Source organism: Rhodnius prolixus, unplaced genomic scaffold (assembly GCF_049639745.1).
Source record: "Rhodnius prolixus isolate KJV_2025 unplaced genomic scaffold, Rpr scaffold_4, whole genome shotgun sequence".
NCBI lineage: Eukaryota > Metazoa > Arthropoda > Insecta > Hemiptera > Reduviidae > Rhodnius > Rhodnius prolixus.
The window spans coordinates 48,300,254-48,314,957 of record NW_027411614.1 but is presented as its reverse complement, the minus strand read 5'-3'; the positions used below and the strand labels follow the sequence as shown (position 1 = coordinate 48,314,957).

Sequence of the window (14,704 nt, the reverse complement as noted above, 5' to 3'; positions counted from 1 at the left end):
GTTTTTTTTCCCCAAAATCGGTCCATCGGAAGTACCACTTAGCTTAAGATTGTCGTGAAAAAACGGCTTCTACAATTTCCTTTTTCAACTTGCGAGTTCATTATTTCACCAGGAGCGTCAACAAAGACGAGATTAGAGGTTTAGTTACACTCTAAAAGTGTCACTTCCGTTTTTTGTATTATCTGGATAACCAGAAACTATCGGCTGACTTGAGCTAATTAATCGCATAATTTTACTCAATTTTGAGTCATCACTCAAGCATCTCTCCTGAAACTTTTACTAGTAATGCAATTCAATAAGAATTTTTGTAAAACTGAAATTGTAATCAAGATATTAGTTAGAAAATGTGATGCAGTTCTTTAAGACATTTTTTTTCTGTGGGGGGAAAAAAAGAAGTCGAATTTGACCTTTTTAATCGAACAAGCCATATCCGTTAATTGAATGGAATGTAGTTGAATTTATTGTAATATTTGCAAACATTACAAATTTTTTCATTAAAATAAATTATTGTATAAAGTAATAAAATGGCAATAATAATTGATTTTCTATGTTCTTGTAAAATCATGAATAAAAGAGTAATCATGAATATTTCATAAGGTCCCAATATTCATGTTCAATCAAGTAATTATTGTAATAATATATTCATAGAGAGAGAGAGAGAGAGCAGTCTGGCCGGCCAATAGCATTCACAGTATTCAGTGCTCCCACAGCCAGTAATACGGAAAGATTAAAAATAAAAGGGAATTACTTCGGGGAGTAATTCTGGATTAAAAGCTCCAAAAAAAAGCTGGGAAATTCAGTTACAGTACTCATACTTAAGCTCAATAAAATTTTACTTTCATTTAAGTGCTCCCCTCCCCCCCATAACATACAACGTCAAAAAATGATTCACACTTTGGCCTCAAAAAAAAAAAGAATCGAACAATCTGGGTCAATCAGGGTTGCGTCATTAGACTCTATTATCATCAGTACAGAATTCCCCAAAAAATATTATTTCATAGTCACATCTTGATTTTTTTTGTGTTGCATAATCGCAACATATTTTGAAGAAAATACCAATTTTTCGTAACATTTTTAAGAAAGTCGTATGTGGTAACTGTGAAATTTTCTTTCATCTATTTCAATTTGAGGTTTGGAAAACTTTGAAGAGAGTTCGGTGATAATAAAATACAAAGAAAAGTCTTTTCTATTCGGCCAGGGGATCTCAGAATTATGAATCATATTGGTAATAATTTCTTCATGAAGGCAATAAACATTTCAGAATATTTAATATAGGTTTTTTAATGTTTTCTGCTTTAGTATGTAAGTTTGGACAGATTTACAATGTAAATATTAAGGTTCTGGAGTGTGCATAGGTACTGCAGCCTGGAACCTCCTTTTGTATACCTATTTGCATATCTATTTTAAATTGTAAATAAATTTCTAATTTCAATTTCAAAGAATATTTAAGAATAATTTGTTCATTATTTCAGTCAGTTTGTGTTATATAACCTTACATATTTAGATTTTAAATTGAGTCAACGTAACCGTTAGATGTGTAGGGTAACCGACTTTACAGAAGTGTTAACTTGCAGCACACCCTTTTCAGTCTCCCTAAGGCAGTTGGAGAAATTTCCAAAACAGATGTTTTCTTCTCTCTCTCCAGACTCGTTTAGTTTGTAGATGGACAAAATAAGCCAGCCAACTCGCTCTGGTCTGTTGTTGTTGTTCAGGAAGGACGTACAAGAGGGGAGAATACACTTACCTCTCTTGCCTGTGTGCACGTTATGTACCGTTAGGCGTTATTACCTGCTTTGGCTAGATTTTTACGCCTTTTCCATTGTGTTGGTTGGTAGACACTTCTGGAATTCCCAATCATATAGCATTCTGGAACCCCTTTCTGCACTTATTCCATTACCTCTTTTTCTTTTATAACGATTTCATCTTTGAAATCCTAGCTGCAGTCAGTCTTTTAGACAAACCTAGTTGCAATAATCATTAGATGGATTGTTTCTAGAGTCTTTTCAGACATCCGGAAGGCTTGATAAGGCTATTAAGCCTCCTTAGAGGACCACACTGAATCTGGCCAAATTGAAAGATAAAAAAAAAAGTCATGCTTATTTGGGTACCCGTAACAGTTATAGAAGCTCCAAGGGACCTTTGACAATATCCTTATTACCAAACGTAGTACAACCTTTACAAAGATACTGAAATGTTACTTTACGGTAAAAGGCAAAAGATTTATGCGTTTTGAAGAGAGACCAAAGTATGTCTCTCGGGGAGGAAAAACCAAGGCCTGAGAGCTTTACCCAGGAGTCACTCTCCAGAATTAAGAGTCTGATTAAACGGACGGGTTTGGAGGGTGAGCTCTAAAGTTGGGGAGCCACAATAGATCTAAAGGGGTCGCAGTGGCGTAGGCCTTGAGGCCGCCCTAATTTAATCTAATCTAATGTTTGCTAGTCGCCTCCGTCCACGGACACCTAATTGGTAGTTGGACGTAAAGCCCGCCTGAAAAAATAGGCAATTACTTTACTTTACATATTTTATGGTAGAGAAGGTCTACATCACCAACCTTTAAGTCCTTCATCTAAATTCCCTTAACCACTGTTTCCAAATAACAGTTATAGACCTGCCGCCTTGACTATAATTTCTACACACGTTGGAAGAAATCTCAAAAAAATGAAGCACATACATTCTACTTAGTCAGGGGTCCCCCAAACTTTTTACACAGGGGTCCAGTTCACTGTCCCTCAGACCGTTGGAGGGCCCGGACTATAAAAAAAAAAACTATTTTAAAGTAAAAAAAACGGGAACAAATAGAATATTTCAAATAAAGAACAAGTACGTAAATTTAAATCAACAAACTGCACAATCGAGTCCACTGGTGGTACCAAACAAAATATTTCTGTGGGAATTATGGGCCTGCTTTTTGGCTAATGAGATGGTCAATGTCCGGTTTAGTTATAATGCTTTGCCTTTCTTCCTACTTCTGCTGTTATTTTTCGGAGCCGTGACACGCGTGCATCCCGCGTCATCGGAAGCAGTACTTACATGAGCGACGCAGCGCTTTGCGGCACCGCCAAATATAGTGCTCCTCCTCTCACTGACCACCATTGAAAGAGAGATGCCCCTTCCGTGTAAAGTGCAGCGGGAGCCGGATAAATGTCCTCAGGGGGCCGCATGTGGCCCGCGGGCCGTAGTTTGTGGACCCCTGAACTAAGCGGTACATCCTTCTTCTTAAATGGCGCTACAACTCATGAAGAGTCTTGGCCTCCTCAAGACGTGCCCGCCAGACGTCTCTGTCCTGCGGAGCCGCCCTCCAGTTACGGAATCCAAGCAATGTCAAAGCACCTCTTACCACACAGTCCTGCCATCGCGTTCTTGGTCTGCCTACCCTCCTGGGAAGCGGTACATCCGGTTGTGGGATTTCGGTCTCGAAGCTAAGTGCACAGTCTAGTCCCCTGGTGGTACCCAATCGAAATATTCAAGTTCAACTCCCAGTCATGGCTTTGGAAATCTCTTTGATCAATTAATTAAGAATATTACTCATGAAGTAAGTTAGGCTATTCCGCCTCCGTACAAGAAGAGAACCGATCGGTAGTTGTACAAATATAAAATTGTCTCCCCAAAGAAACGCCTGACATTGTGCTCATGTTTTCACTGTCAATTGATTTAACACGAACGATGTCGACCGATTTTACATTGCCTAGGTGGACAGCACATCCAAAACTCCAACGTATTAAAACACCTTAATGACTTCAGTGTAATATTTAGTGAAGCTCAAATCTTCTTGTACAACCTACGCAATCTTCTTTCTTTTTCTGCGCTATAACTGAACAGATTAACTTAAAGAGAGATTTTGTTTAGTCTCGATAGTGTTTGTAATCGATCAATTATTTTTTTTCGAGCACCAATTTATCTTGTTTAGTTTATTATTTTTTGCACAACCACGCAGAATATTGAATACTTCAGTTTCTTTTTTAAAAAAATGTCCCCTTACTGGAAAATTATTAAATAAAATAATTGATATATTTAATTTAAATTTTTAGTCCCCCCCTCCTTGGGGCTCTTACACAACAAGTTAAGGGTGCATTTTTTTTTAATTAAGTGGTTCCCAAAAAATTGGGTATCGCTTACAAAAACCCCCACCATTTTGTGGGGGGGGGAGCGATGATGAATTTTACATGATTTTTGCGAGGCAATTCTTCGAATCCGGAAATACCGAAACCTTGTATTTCCGGTGTTTAAAAAAAACAAAAAACACACATTTTAAAAATAAGCCGTGATCGCATTACTTCCGGAACCACTAACTTGGGGGGAGTTATTTGAGAAAATAGTAATTAAAAAAAAAAAAACGCTTTACAGGAAACTACAATTTCAGATTGAATAAATTTTATTACGAGCTGTTTTTTGGTCCCGACTATATTTGACCGTAGATTGAACTGGGTGATTGACCCTATGACCTTTCGATTCGAACATCACAATGTAGGCCCCATTTTCGGCTGGACTTAATACCCCCTTAGTAACCGATATTTCAAATAATAACTTATATAAATTGTATTTTAAAGTTCAAACGGAAATGCGAATATTTTATTATTTTATAAGAGTAATTCTTTATAGATTTACGGAATGAAAACAAGATGGCTAATTGGGTACAAAGAGTATTTTATTTTTGCTTTGTACAATAACTTCCTATTATTTTTCCAAGTTTCACTTTTATATTTGCAGAAAAAAGGGCACCACGGTAGCCGAGCGGTTATAGACTAGACCCGCAAAGCTAAGATGTATTGCGGTACTAGTCTAGCCCTTGGATTGTATTTAATGGTTAATAAAAGCAATTTAAAGTAAAGTATGTTTGTTAGGCGGTTATAGGCTAGACCCGCAAAGCTAAGGTGTATTGCGGTACTAGTCTAATCCTTGGATTGTATTTAATGGTTAATATGAGAACTTTTATAGTAAAGTATGTTTGTTAGGCGGTTATAGACTAGACCTGCAAAGCTAAGATGTATTGCGGTACTAGTCTAGCCCTTGGATTTTATTTACTGTTTAATATGAGAACTTTATAGTAAAGTATGTTTGTTAGGCGGTTATAGGCTACACCCGCAAAGCTAAGATGTATTGCGGTACTAGTCTAGCCCTTGGATTTTATTTAATGGTTAATATGAGAAATTTACAGTAAAGTATGTTTGCTAGTCGCCTCCGTCCACGACACCTAATTGGTAGTTGGACATTAAGCCCCGCCTGAAAAAATAGGCGATTACTTTACTTTGGCTGCAAAAAAAAACTAAGAAATTGAAATAATTCAAATCTTATCCTGACTTACGGTGCTTTGTCCTTCAAGTCCTCCAAAATGTTTTGCTAAAAAAAAAAGTTCAGCTTAACCTTGAAATAAATGTGAAATGAGCTTTTAACGACGCAATGTGAAAAGATTTGACACTGAGAAAAAACGATACGAAATGATGAAGTTATTTCAAAATTTTTGGGCCCTTTATTGGGAGGGGGGCCTAAATTTCTTTTAAAAATCAATGTTAAAAAAGGGTTTCACTTTAAGACTACCCTTTTAAAAACAGGAAACTTTTTTTTTGATACTTTATGCGTATGTTTTGTCCCACCATTTCCTGTACGTAATGAAACAACATTTCGTGATAATGTGTACAAAATCCACAGTCTAATTGGGAATTATTATTACTAATGGAAATCAGAATAAGTTTTTTATTATTATTTTGCAAGCCGACTGGGAGTTGATTCACCGGAGGTGATTGCTGTTTGAAAGGAAATGAGGTAGTAATAATTAGCAGCGCACCACCTGGTGTGCATTCATTATTATCTCGGCGAAGGTTAGAATTGCTGGGGCGAAACTTTACGATCATTTTTCCACAGATAAATTGATTTAAAGCAAAATAAATTTCAATAAATCTTTGCCATTTCTTTAAACATTGAATTTTTACAGAAAAGCGGAAGGAAGGAAGAATAATAGCAATTCAGTCATCTTCAGGGGGCTTACAGACAGTTACCAACATTCTTATTGTAAGGTGGCTGAACTGAGTTTGGCATTATTCATTCTTCATTCTGGACTTTTATTTTATGGATCAAGTCACCTGTGGGCATCATTTAGTCCTTACTAACTTTTTCGGACATAATGCGACCCGCTTTAATCTGAGAAACTTCCCAATTATTAAAATAGTATTCTAAAAAAAACAACAAATCGGTACATTTAATCTGGATCAACGGGCCACACAGCACAGGTCTGAGAGGAAATGAAATCATGGATCGTATAGCCAAAAATGCGATCTCCCTACAACATACATCGCCATACTCAATGTTAAGTCTCCGATATTAAAAATTATGCAAAAGCGGAGTGCTATACCGGAATGGCAGCGGATATACACGAATTGTCAAAGGCGAGAAAAGGGCCCCAATTTTACACTGCCATACAATCTAGGTATCCCCAAAAAACCTTGGTTTTACACATACCTATACATACACATACCTCATTAGAATGAGGTTTATACACAATTATACGCCGCACCATCTAGCCCAGGATTGGGGTGGAAACATCTTACCAGTGTTGCGAATACTTCTGGAATTATAGCCAGACTACAATAATAGCCACAACCATCTAATCCTGGATTGAGCTAACAACAACTAAAGGAAGAGAACGATTGTGGAGGGCTGTGGATAGCGACTGGATGTCCGTTACCTGCCAATTTAAATACTATTCTGGCAGCATTTACACAGAGCTCTTTGAGTTCATAACGAACAAGATAATTCTATAAACATTCAATATACTAAAGAAGCTTCGAAAGAAGAATGTAAATGGCTGATTTGCTAGCTCAAGAGGCCTATAACAAAGGGAAAAAAAAGAAGCTTTTTACCCAAATTTAAAGTGGTCAAGGGAATTTAAGTATAAGTCGGTGGTTGTACATATTATCAACAATAATAATACTGCAGTTGATCTCGATCCGCAATAGCACGAAGGGAATTAAGATTACGTAATCAAATAAAAGTGTAGAAGAGAGTAGATATTATTGGTAGAGAGAGAGAGAGCGAGGAGCGCCAACTATGGCATGGTTTAGTTAGGTAAGGGCGGAAAGTAAGTCTAGGTCGGAGAAGCGATTCTATAGTGGCCAGCCATTACCTACTATAGGGGCCAGAGATTGTGGCCGCCGAGACTGGGAGCGCGACGCCATTGCGAAATACTCTCTACCACTTTCACTTTTACCAAGAACTTGGCAATGGCTAGCAACTCTCCCAACACTAGATTACTCATCTCTTCATTACCAATCACTCGTATCACTATTAGCCCCACATCTTGGCGTCATTCTTCGCTTATCATGTTGTGTTTCCGGTCATGTTTGGAGCTTCGAGATCCGAAAGCCAGTTCTCCACCACAGCCATCATCATGCAGAAACGCCACAAAACATTCTTTTTTAGAGCTGCGAAGCTAAGATGTATTGTGGTATTGGGTTCGATTCCCGGTGTTTAGGCCTTGGATTTTATTTAATGGTAAATATGAGAAATTTACAGTAAAGTATGTTTATTAGGCGGTTATAGACTAGACCCGCTAAGCTAAGGTGTATTGCGGTACTAGTCTAGCCCTTGGATTTTATTTAATGGCTAATAGGAGAAATTTACAGTAAAGTATGTTTGTTAGGCGGTTATAGACTAGACCCGCAAAGCTAAGGTGTATTGAGGTACTAGTCTAGCCCTTGGATTGTATTTAATGGTTATAATATGAGAAATTTACAGTAAAGTATGTTTGCTAGTAGCCTCCGTCCACGACACCTAATTGGTAGCTGGACGTTAAGCCCCGCCTAAAAAAATAGGCAATTTCTTTACTTTACATTCTTTTTTTGGGGGCCATTTCAATCCTCATGCCTTTTCTTTATCTGAAAACAGTATAAGACCTAGTTTCCATTCTCTCACACCAACAAACAGAGCAATGAGATATTGCGTTTACACATGAGACGATGCACGTTATTGAGCTACCTCAGTCAAAAAAAAGCGATTACTACTACGCGTCTATGTACGTGTAAAAATCACGTTTCAAAAAATTCAACCTCCATGGGAACTGAGTACAACTTAGCGATTGAAAAGTATCACTTCATTGATTGAATTTTTTATACTTTTCCAAGATACTCGAAAACAGTTCCTACGATTTCCCATGCAGCAAATAAATAACTTTGATTTTCAAACATTTTTTTAGGGTTATTCGATTAAGGACACGTATGGGTAGAAAGATAGGGAGCACCCTCCTTTAAATTAGAATTTAGAAGGGCTTCAGAGGAAGCAGGGTGTATTTGAGGTTCCCCTCTAAAGTAATATATCCAGGAATTTTGCTCTTTTATCGTTTTATTACAACAAACTGATTACTAAGTACGTATATATAGCTGAAATTCCCTATTTGCTGGAAATCCACAAAATGTTAGTCACCTACGTAAAACTACAAGAACTACAGTAAAAATTAAGTCCCTGGATTTTAAGAAGTTCCCTTAGGGGAAGAAGACATCTTCTACGTTTGTCACTGCTAGTAATCCAGCCAAACAATGCTAACAACAAACAGACGCGTTGAACTACTTGAGTTTAGTGTACCCCCAGGCAAACTCTAGGCTCCATATCACTCACATTCTTTCACATATTTACTAACTACATATTTATCAGACGTTTCAATTCCAGGAACAAACAGTGAAACCTGAAGGAGCCAGAATAGATCTTTTAGCTCACAATGGATTTAATTTTATTCCCCAGTCAATTCAAGGAATTAATAGCAACGTAAAAAACCTAACGATACTATATATATTTAATTTAGGATCCCTTGGAACTCCACTGTTTTAAAAAAATTGACGGGACCAATGAAGATTTTGCCACTTTTAATTTTGGATAAAATGAAACCGGGAGCATTACTGTCCCACGGGACTAACACAAATTCTTATAAACAGTCAAACACGAAGGCGTTTTTCTTAAACCACATGCTGGGTTCTATTTGAGTTGTTTATACAATTATTAAAAGTTTAAAAAAGAAAATTGACATTTCGATTAGTAGAGATCAAAGATGAGATCTAATAACACAATTATGGTCCAAATTATACAATGAATAGAGTTTTCCGTTGCTTTTTTTTTTGAGGGAAATTTCCTGGAAAATGGCTTAAACTTTCTCATAATTAAACTTGAATTCTTTTTCCGGAAAAATTAAATGTTACATGCTGTATGTTTCGAAATTGGTCACTTAGTTTACGAAAAATCTTAATTTGATGTAAAAAAAGAAGAAACTCACTGAAAGCCCCAATCTTTGCTGTTTTTTAGACGCAACCACGGAATACTAACCGGAAACTATGAATACCAACTTCTAGTCAGCAAGGCGATTTTCCACGTTTTCGTATTCCTTAGTAAATATACACAAACAGGAAGTAAATGTTTTGAGGTTGACTTTTCCGAGAGAAGGAAATGAATGGCTCTAAGAATACATCTGGAAGGGCTACAAATTTTTATGCGGGAAACATTTTTTTTTTCCTAGAAAATTGACTTTTCTCACGGAACCTTCATCATGTAAGCAACACTTTCCTCTCTCTCGCGTGTTTTTCTTTTAAGTAATATACGAGTATTCCTCTATTACGCCATATGTGGAAGTGGCATTTAAAAAAAATTGTTAGAATTTAAAATTTGCGAGAGATAGTGATTTCACTGCAATGGCTATTTTGAAAATAATTAAATTTAAGTATAGTTTTTTTCGGTCAATTTTTAATTGTAAACTTATGGGAAAAACAAAGTATTTTAGAAAATTTTCTTGACTGTTTCTTTTTGGATCTGTCGAACAAACTAATTTACAAATAGATGTACACGTAATAAGATCGCTGGCTACCTATTAAAGAGTGTATATATTATTTGATGTACAAATGTTTAGTTTAGAAGTTTTAAAATGTAAGGAAGCTGTGAATTACATAATTCCATGTTTTTAGTTAATAACAAGTTATTAACTTATTTTGTTAAAGAAATTATTAAGTTACACACTTTTCGAAAGAAAAGAAAGTAAAAATAAGAAAGCATTAAAGTATTCGTTAAAGTACGAAACTTCGCTAACCGAAACTTTGAAAAAAATAATTTCTTATTTACTTACAACTACAAAAAACTTTACTTTAAGGAGCAAAACGAAAGCCACACTCACGAGTAATACATGTGTTTTCTACAGAACCAAGTGGTTTGGAGTAAACTAAGAAAATAAATAAAGCAATCTGAGTAAAAACTCACGACAATGCGTTCGCATGCGGTGGTGAATAAAGATTTGCCAAAGGTGATTGTGGAGGTCCATATGTATAATCCGGCACCGCTCTCTGCTGGTCCTCCATAGGTAGTTGGAACACAACTGGCTATGAAAAGGGGTCACTGTGTCAACCCCCTCTTAGCGATACAACAACCACTCTAGCCAGCCAACTAGCCCCCACCACAGCCATGTATTACTAAAAAATAGTACTTCTCTATCCCCACCACATTTACTCCACTATTTCTCACTGATGCTCACTACTCAACGCACGGACGCATACTCTCTCAACAGGCACATGACGTCATACGACCAGTTTCCGCCTTGGGGGCCAGGTAGGTTTTTTTCTTTAAACATAACATGATTTTTGGCACAAGGTACTAAAGTTAGGCAGGCTGGCCGAGTGAGCTACACGTCACTCGTGAAGATTGCGTATGCTAAAATAATAATCTGATCTGAGTAGACTAAAAGCAATTCTCATGTACTAAACTCATGTACTACTCAGTATTTACTTCAACTTCCGATTTACTCGTGCTGATTGCGTATGCTAAAATAATAATCTGATCTGAGTAGACTAAAAGCAATTCTCATTTACTAACTTGAAGGAAGAGAGCTCAAAAAAGTGTAAGCCAAAGAAAGAGAGCTCAAAGAAATGTAAAACAAAGGAAGAGAGCTCAAAAAAATGTAAAGCCAAAGGAAGAGAGCACAAAAAAAATGTAAAGCCAAACGAAGAGAGCTCCAAAAAATGTAAAGCCAAACGAAGAGAGCTCAAAAAATGTAAAGCGAAAGGAAGAGAGCTCCAAAAAATGTAAAGCCAAACGAAGAGAGCTCAAAAAAATGTAAAGCCAAAGGAAGAGAGCACAAAAAAAATGTAAAGCCAAACGAAGAAAGCTCCAAAAAATGTAAAGCCAAAGGAAGAGAGCTCAAAAAATGTAAAGCGAAAGGAAGAGAGCTCCAAAAAATGTAAAGCCAAAGGAAGAGAGCTCACAAAAATGTAAAGCCAAAGGAAGAGAGCACAAAAAAATGTAAGGCCAAACGAAGAGAGCTCCAAAAAATGTAAAGCGAATAGAAAAGAGAGCTCAAAAAAATGTAAAGCCAAAGGAAGAGAGATTCAAAATAATGTTAAGCCAAAGGAAGAGAGCTCAAAAAAATGTAAAGCCAAACGAAGAGAGCTCCAAAAAATGTAAAGCCAAAGGAAGAAAGCTCCAAAAAATGTAAAGCCAAAGGAAGAGAGCACAAAAAAAATGTAAAGCCAAACGAAGAGAGCTCCAAAAAATGTAAAGCCAAACGAAGAGAGCTCAAAAAAATGTAAAGCGAAAGGAAGAGAGCTCCAAAAAATGTAAAGCCAAACGAAGAGAGCTCAAAAAAATGTAAAGCCAAAGGAAGAGAGCCCAAAAAAATGTAAAGCCAAACGAAGAGAGCTCCAAAAAATGTAAAGCGAATAGAAAAGAGAGCTCCAAAAAATGTAAAGCCAAAGGAAGAGAGCAGAAAAAAAATGTAAAGCCAATAGAAAAGAGAGCTCAAAAAAATGTAAAAAATATCTTTTACTAAATTGGCACCACCAGCTGAAAAATTTGAATCGCTATAGTACAGTCAGCTCCAAACCGAAATATGAAGATTTCACAACAAAATATGGATATGACTAGCTGTATAACATTTACCACAATCCATAAACTTCCAATTCCATTACCAGAGAGGATCTAGAATGATCCAGTTTCTCTTTTAACCAAAAAATTAAAATAACTAAACGATATTTCGTTTTAAACTGTGTGTTGCTAAAGGTTTGACACTCCACAATTACTATAGGACTTATGTAATAAAACATTTAAGTTGTTAGTTTGGTTTAAAGACTTTGTTGAAATATTCTGTTAGTTCATGTATGGCTGGCTGACATTTAATTTGTACTTGGAAGACTGACAAATGTCTGAAACCATATAAAGGATAAGTGGATGTGGAACGTATACATGTTCGCTTCACCAAACACATTATACATCCATACATACCTACACCGGCTATTTAATTTACACTTTATAATTCTATTAATTTATAACCCCTATTTAATGCTCTTATTCAGCGTCGAAATATAATAAAAGTACTCAAACCATTTAAGTTTTCAACTTTTCGACGGAACTTTTCTCTACAATTTAGTAAAGAAATCAATAAAATCTGATAAAGACCAAGAGAGATATAGTATAAGTAAACGTTTGAAGTTTGAACGTAATGCAAAACCGAAAAATTTAACCTTCTATATCTCATAAACTAATTTCATTAAAACACTGCTGTTTCATCCAGTTATAGTCCTCACTAATCTCTACAATTTGGTAAAGAAATCATTAAAATCTAATGAAAGCGAAAAGAGATATAAAGGATTAAAATTTGAACGTATTTGCAAAACACAAAACTTTAACCTTCCATATCTCATAAACTGTTTTCATTAAAACACTGCTATTTCATCCAGTTATAGTCCTCACTAATCTCTACAATTTGGTAAAGAAATCATTAAAATCTAATGAAAGCGAAAAGAGATATAAAGGATTGAAATTTGAACGTATTTGCGAAACACAAAACTTTAACCTTCCATATCTCATAAACTATTTTCATTAAAACACTGCTATTTCATCCAGTTATAGTCCTCACTAATCTCTACAATTTGGTAAAGAAATCATTAAAATCTAATGAAAGCGAAAAGAGATATAAAGGATTAAAATTTGAACGTATTTGCAAAACACAAAACTTTAACCTTCCATATCTCATAAACTGTTTTCATTAAAACACTGCTATTTCATCCAGTTATAGTCCTCACTAATCTCTACAATTTGGTAAAGAAATCATTAAAATCTAATGAAAGCGAAAAGAGATATAAAGGATTGAAATTTGAACGTATTTGCAAAACACAAAACTTTAACCTTCCATATCTCATAAACTGTTTTTATTAAAACACTGCTATTTCATCCAGTTATAGAGCTCACTATTCTCTACAAATTGGTAAAGAAATCATTGAAATATAATGAATTCGAATGGAGATATAAAGGATTGAATTTTGAACGTATTTGCGATGTACACAAGTTTAAGCTTCCATATCTCAGTAACTATTATGAATAAAACAATACTATTTGAACCAGTTATAGACCTCACTATTCTCTACAATTTGGTAAAGAAATCATTGAAATCTAATGAATGCGAATGGAGATATAAAGGATTGAATTTTGAACGTATTTGCGATGCACACAAGTTTAACCTTCCATATCTCAGTAACTATTATGAATAAAACAATACTATATGAACCAGTTATAGAGCTTACTATTCTCTACAATTTGGTAAAGAAATCATTGAAATCTAATGAATGCGAATGGAGATATAAAGGATTGAATTTTGAACGTATTAGCAAAACACAAAACTTTAACCTTCCATATCTCATAAACTATTACCACTAAAACAATGCTATTTTACACAGTTATAGAGATTACTATTCTCTACAATTTGGTAAAGAAATCATTGAAATCTAATCAATACGAAAGGAGATATAAAGGATTAAAATTTGAACGTATTTGCAAAACACAAAATTTTAATCTTCCATATCACATAAACTATTAACACTAAAACACTGCGATTTATACCAGTTATAGACCTCACTATTCTCTACAATTTGGTAAAGAAATCATTGAAATCTAATGAATGCGAAAGGAGATATAAAGGATTGAAATTTGAACGTATTAGCAAAACACAAAACTTTAACCTTCCATATTTCATAAACTATTTTCATTAAAACACTGCTATTTCATCCAGTTATAGGGCTCACTATTCTCTACAATTTAGTAAAGAAATCATTGAAATCTAATGAAAGCGAAAGGAGATATAAAAGATTGTAATTTGAACGTATTTGCAAAACACAAAACTTTAACCTTCCATATCTCAGTAACTATTATTAATAATACAATACTATTTGAACCAGTTATTGAGCTTACTATTCTCTACAATTTGGTAAAGAAATCATTGAAATCTAATGAATGCGAAAGGAGATATAAAGGATTAAAATTTGATCGTATTTGCACAACACAAAATTTTAACCTTTCATATCTCAGTAACTATTATCAATAATACAATACTATTTGAACCAGTTATTGAGCTTACTATTCTCTACAATTTGGTAAAGAAATCATTGAAATCTAATGAAAGCGAAAGGAGATATAAAAGATTGTAATTTGAACGTATTTGCAAAACACAAAACTTTAACCTTCCATATCTCATAAACTATTTGTACTAAAACACTGCGATTTATACCAGTTATAGACCTCACTATTCTCTACAATTTAGTAAAGAAATCATTGAAATCTAATGAATGCGAAAGGAGATATAAAGGATTAAAATTTGATCGTATTTGCAGAACACAAAATTTTAACCTTTCATATCTCAGTAACTATTATCAATAATACAATACTATTTGAACCAGTTATTGAGCTTACTATTCTC

The 14,704-nt window shown here is 35.0% G+C and overlaps 1 protein-coding gene across 10 annotated transcripts in view; it reads right to left on the bottom strand.

The window, feature by feature from the left end:
- The window catches only part of tai (basic helix-loop-helix family member taiman), a 362,580-nt gene that overhangs the window by 68,204 nt on the left and 279,672 nt on the right, over positions 1–14,704 (bottom strand). For 3 of the 10 annotated variants that reach the window (XM_074131835.1, XM_074131845.1, XM_074131837.1), the window contains exon 1: positions 10,225–10,359. The exons of 3 other annotated variants lie outside the window; for them this stretch is intronic. In XM_074131835.1, the coding sequence (XP_073987936.1) occupies positions 10,225–10,322 (98 nt within the window). In that variant the 5' untranslated portion in view covers positions 10,323–10,359. Of the gene's footprint in view, positions 1–10,224; positions 10,371–14,704 lie in introns of those variants that run through there. 4 more of the 10 variants (XM_074131844.1, XM_074131836.1, XM_074131839.1 and 1 more) reach the window with 4 other exon arrangements.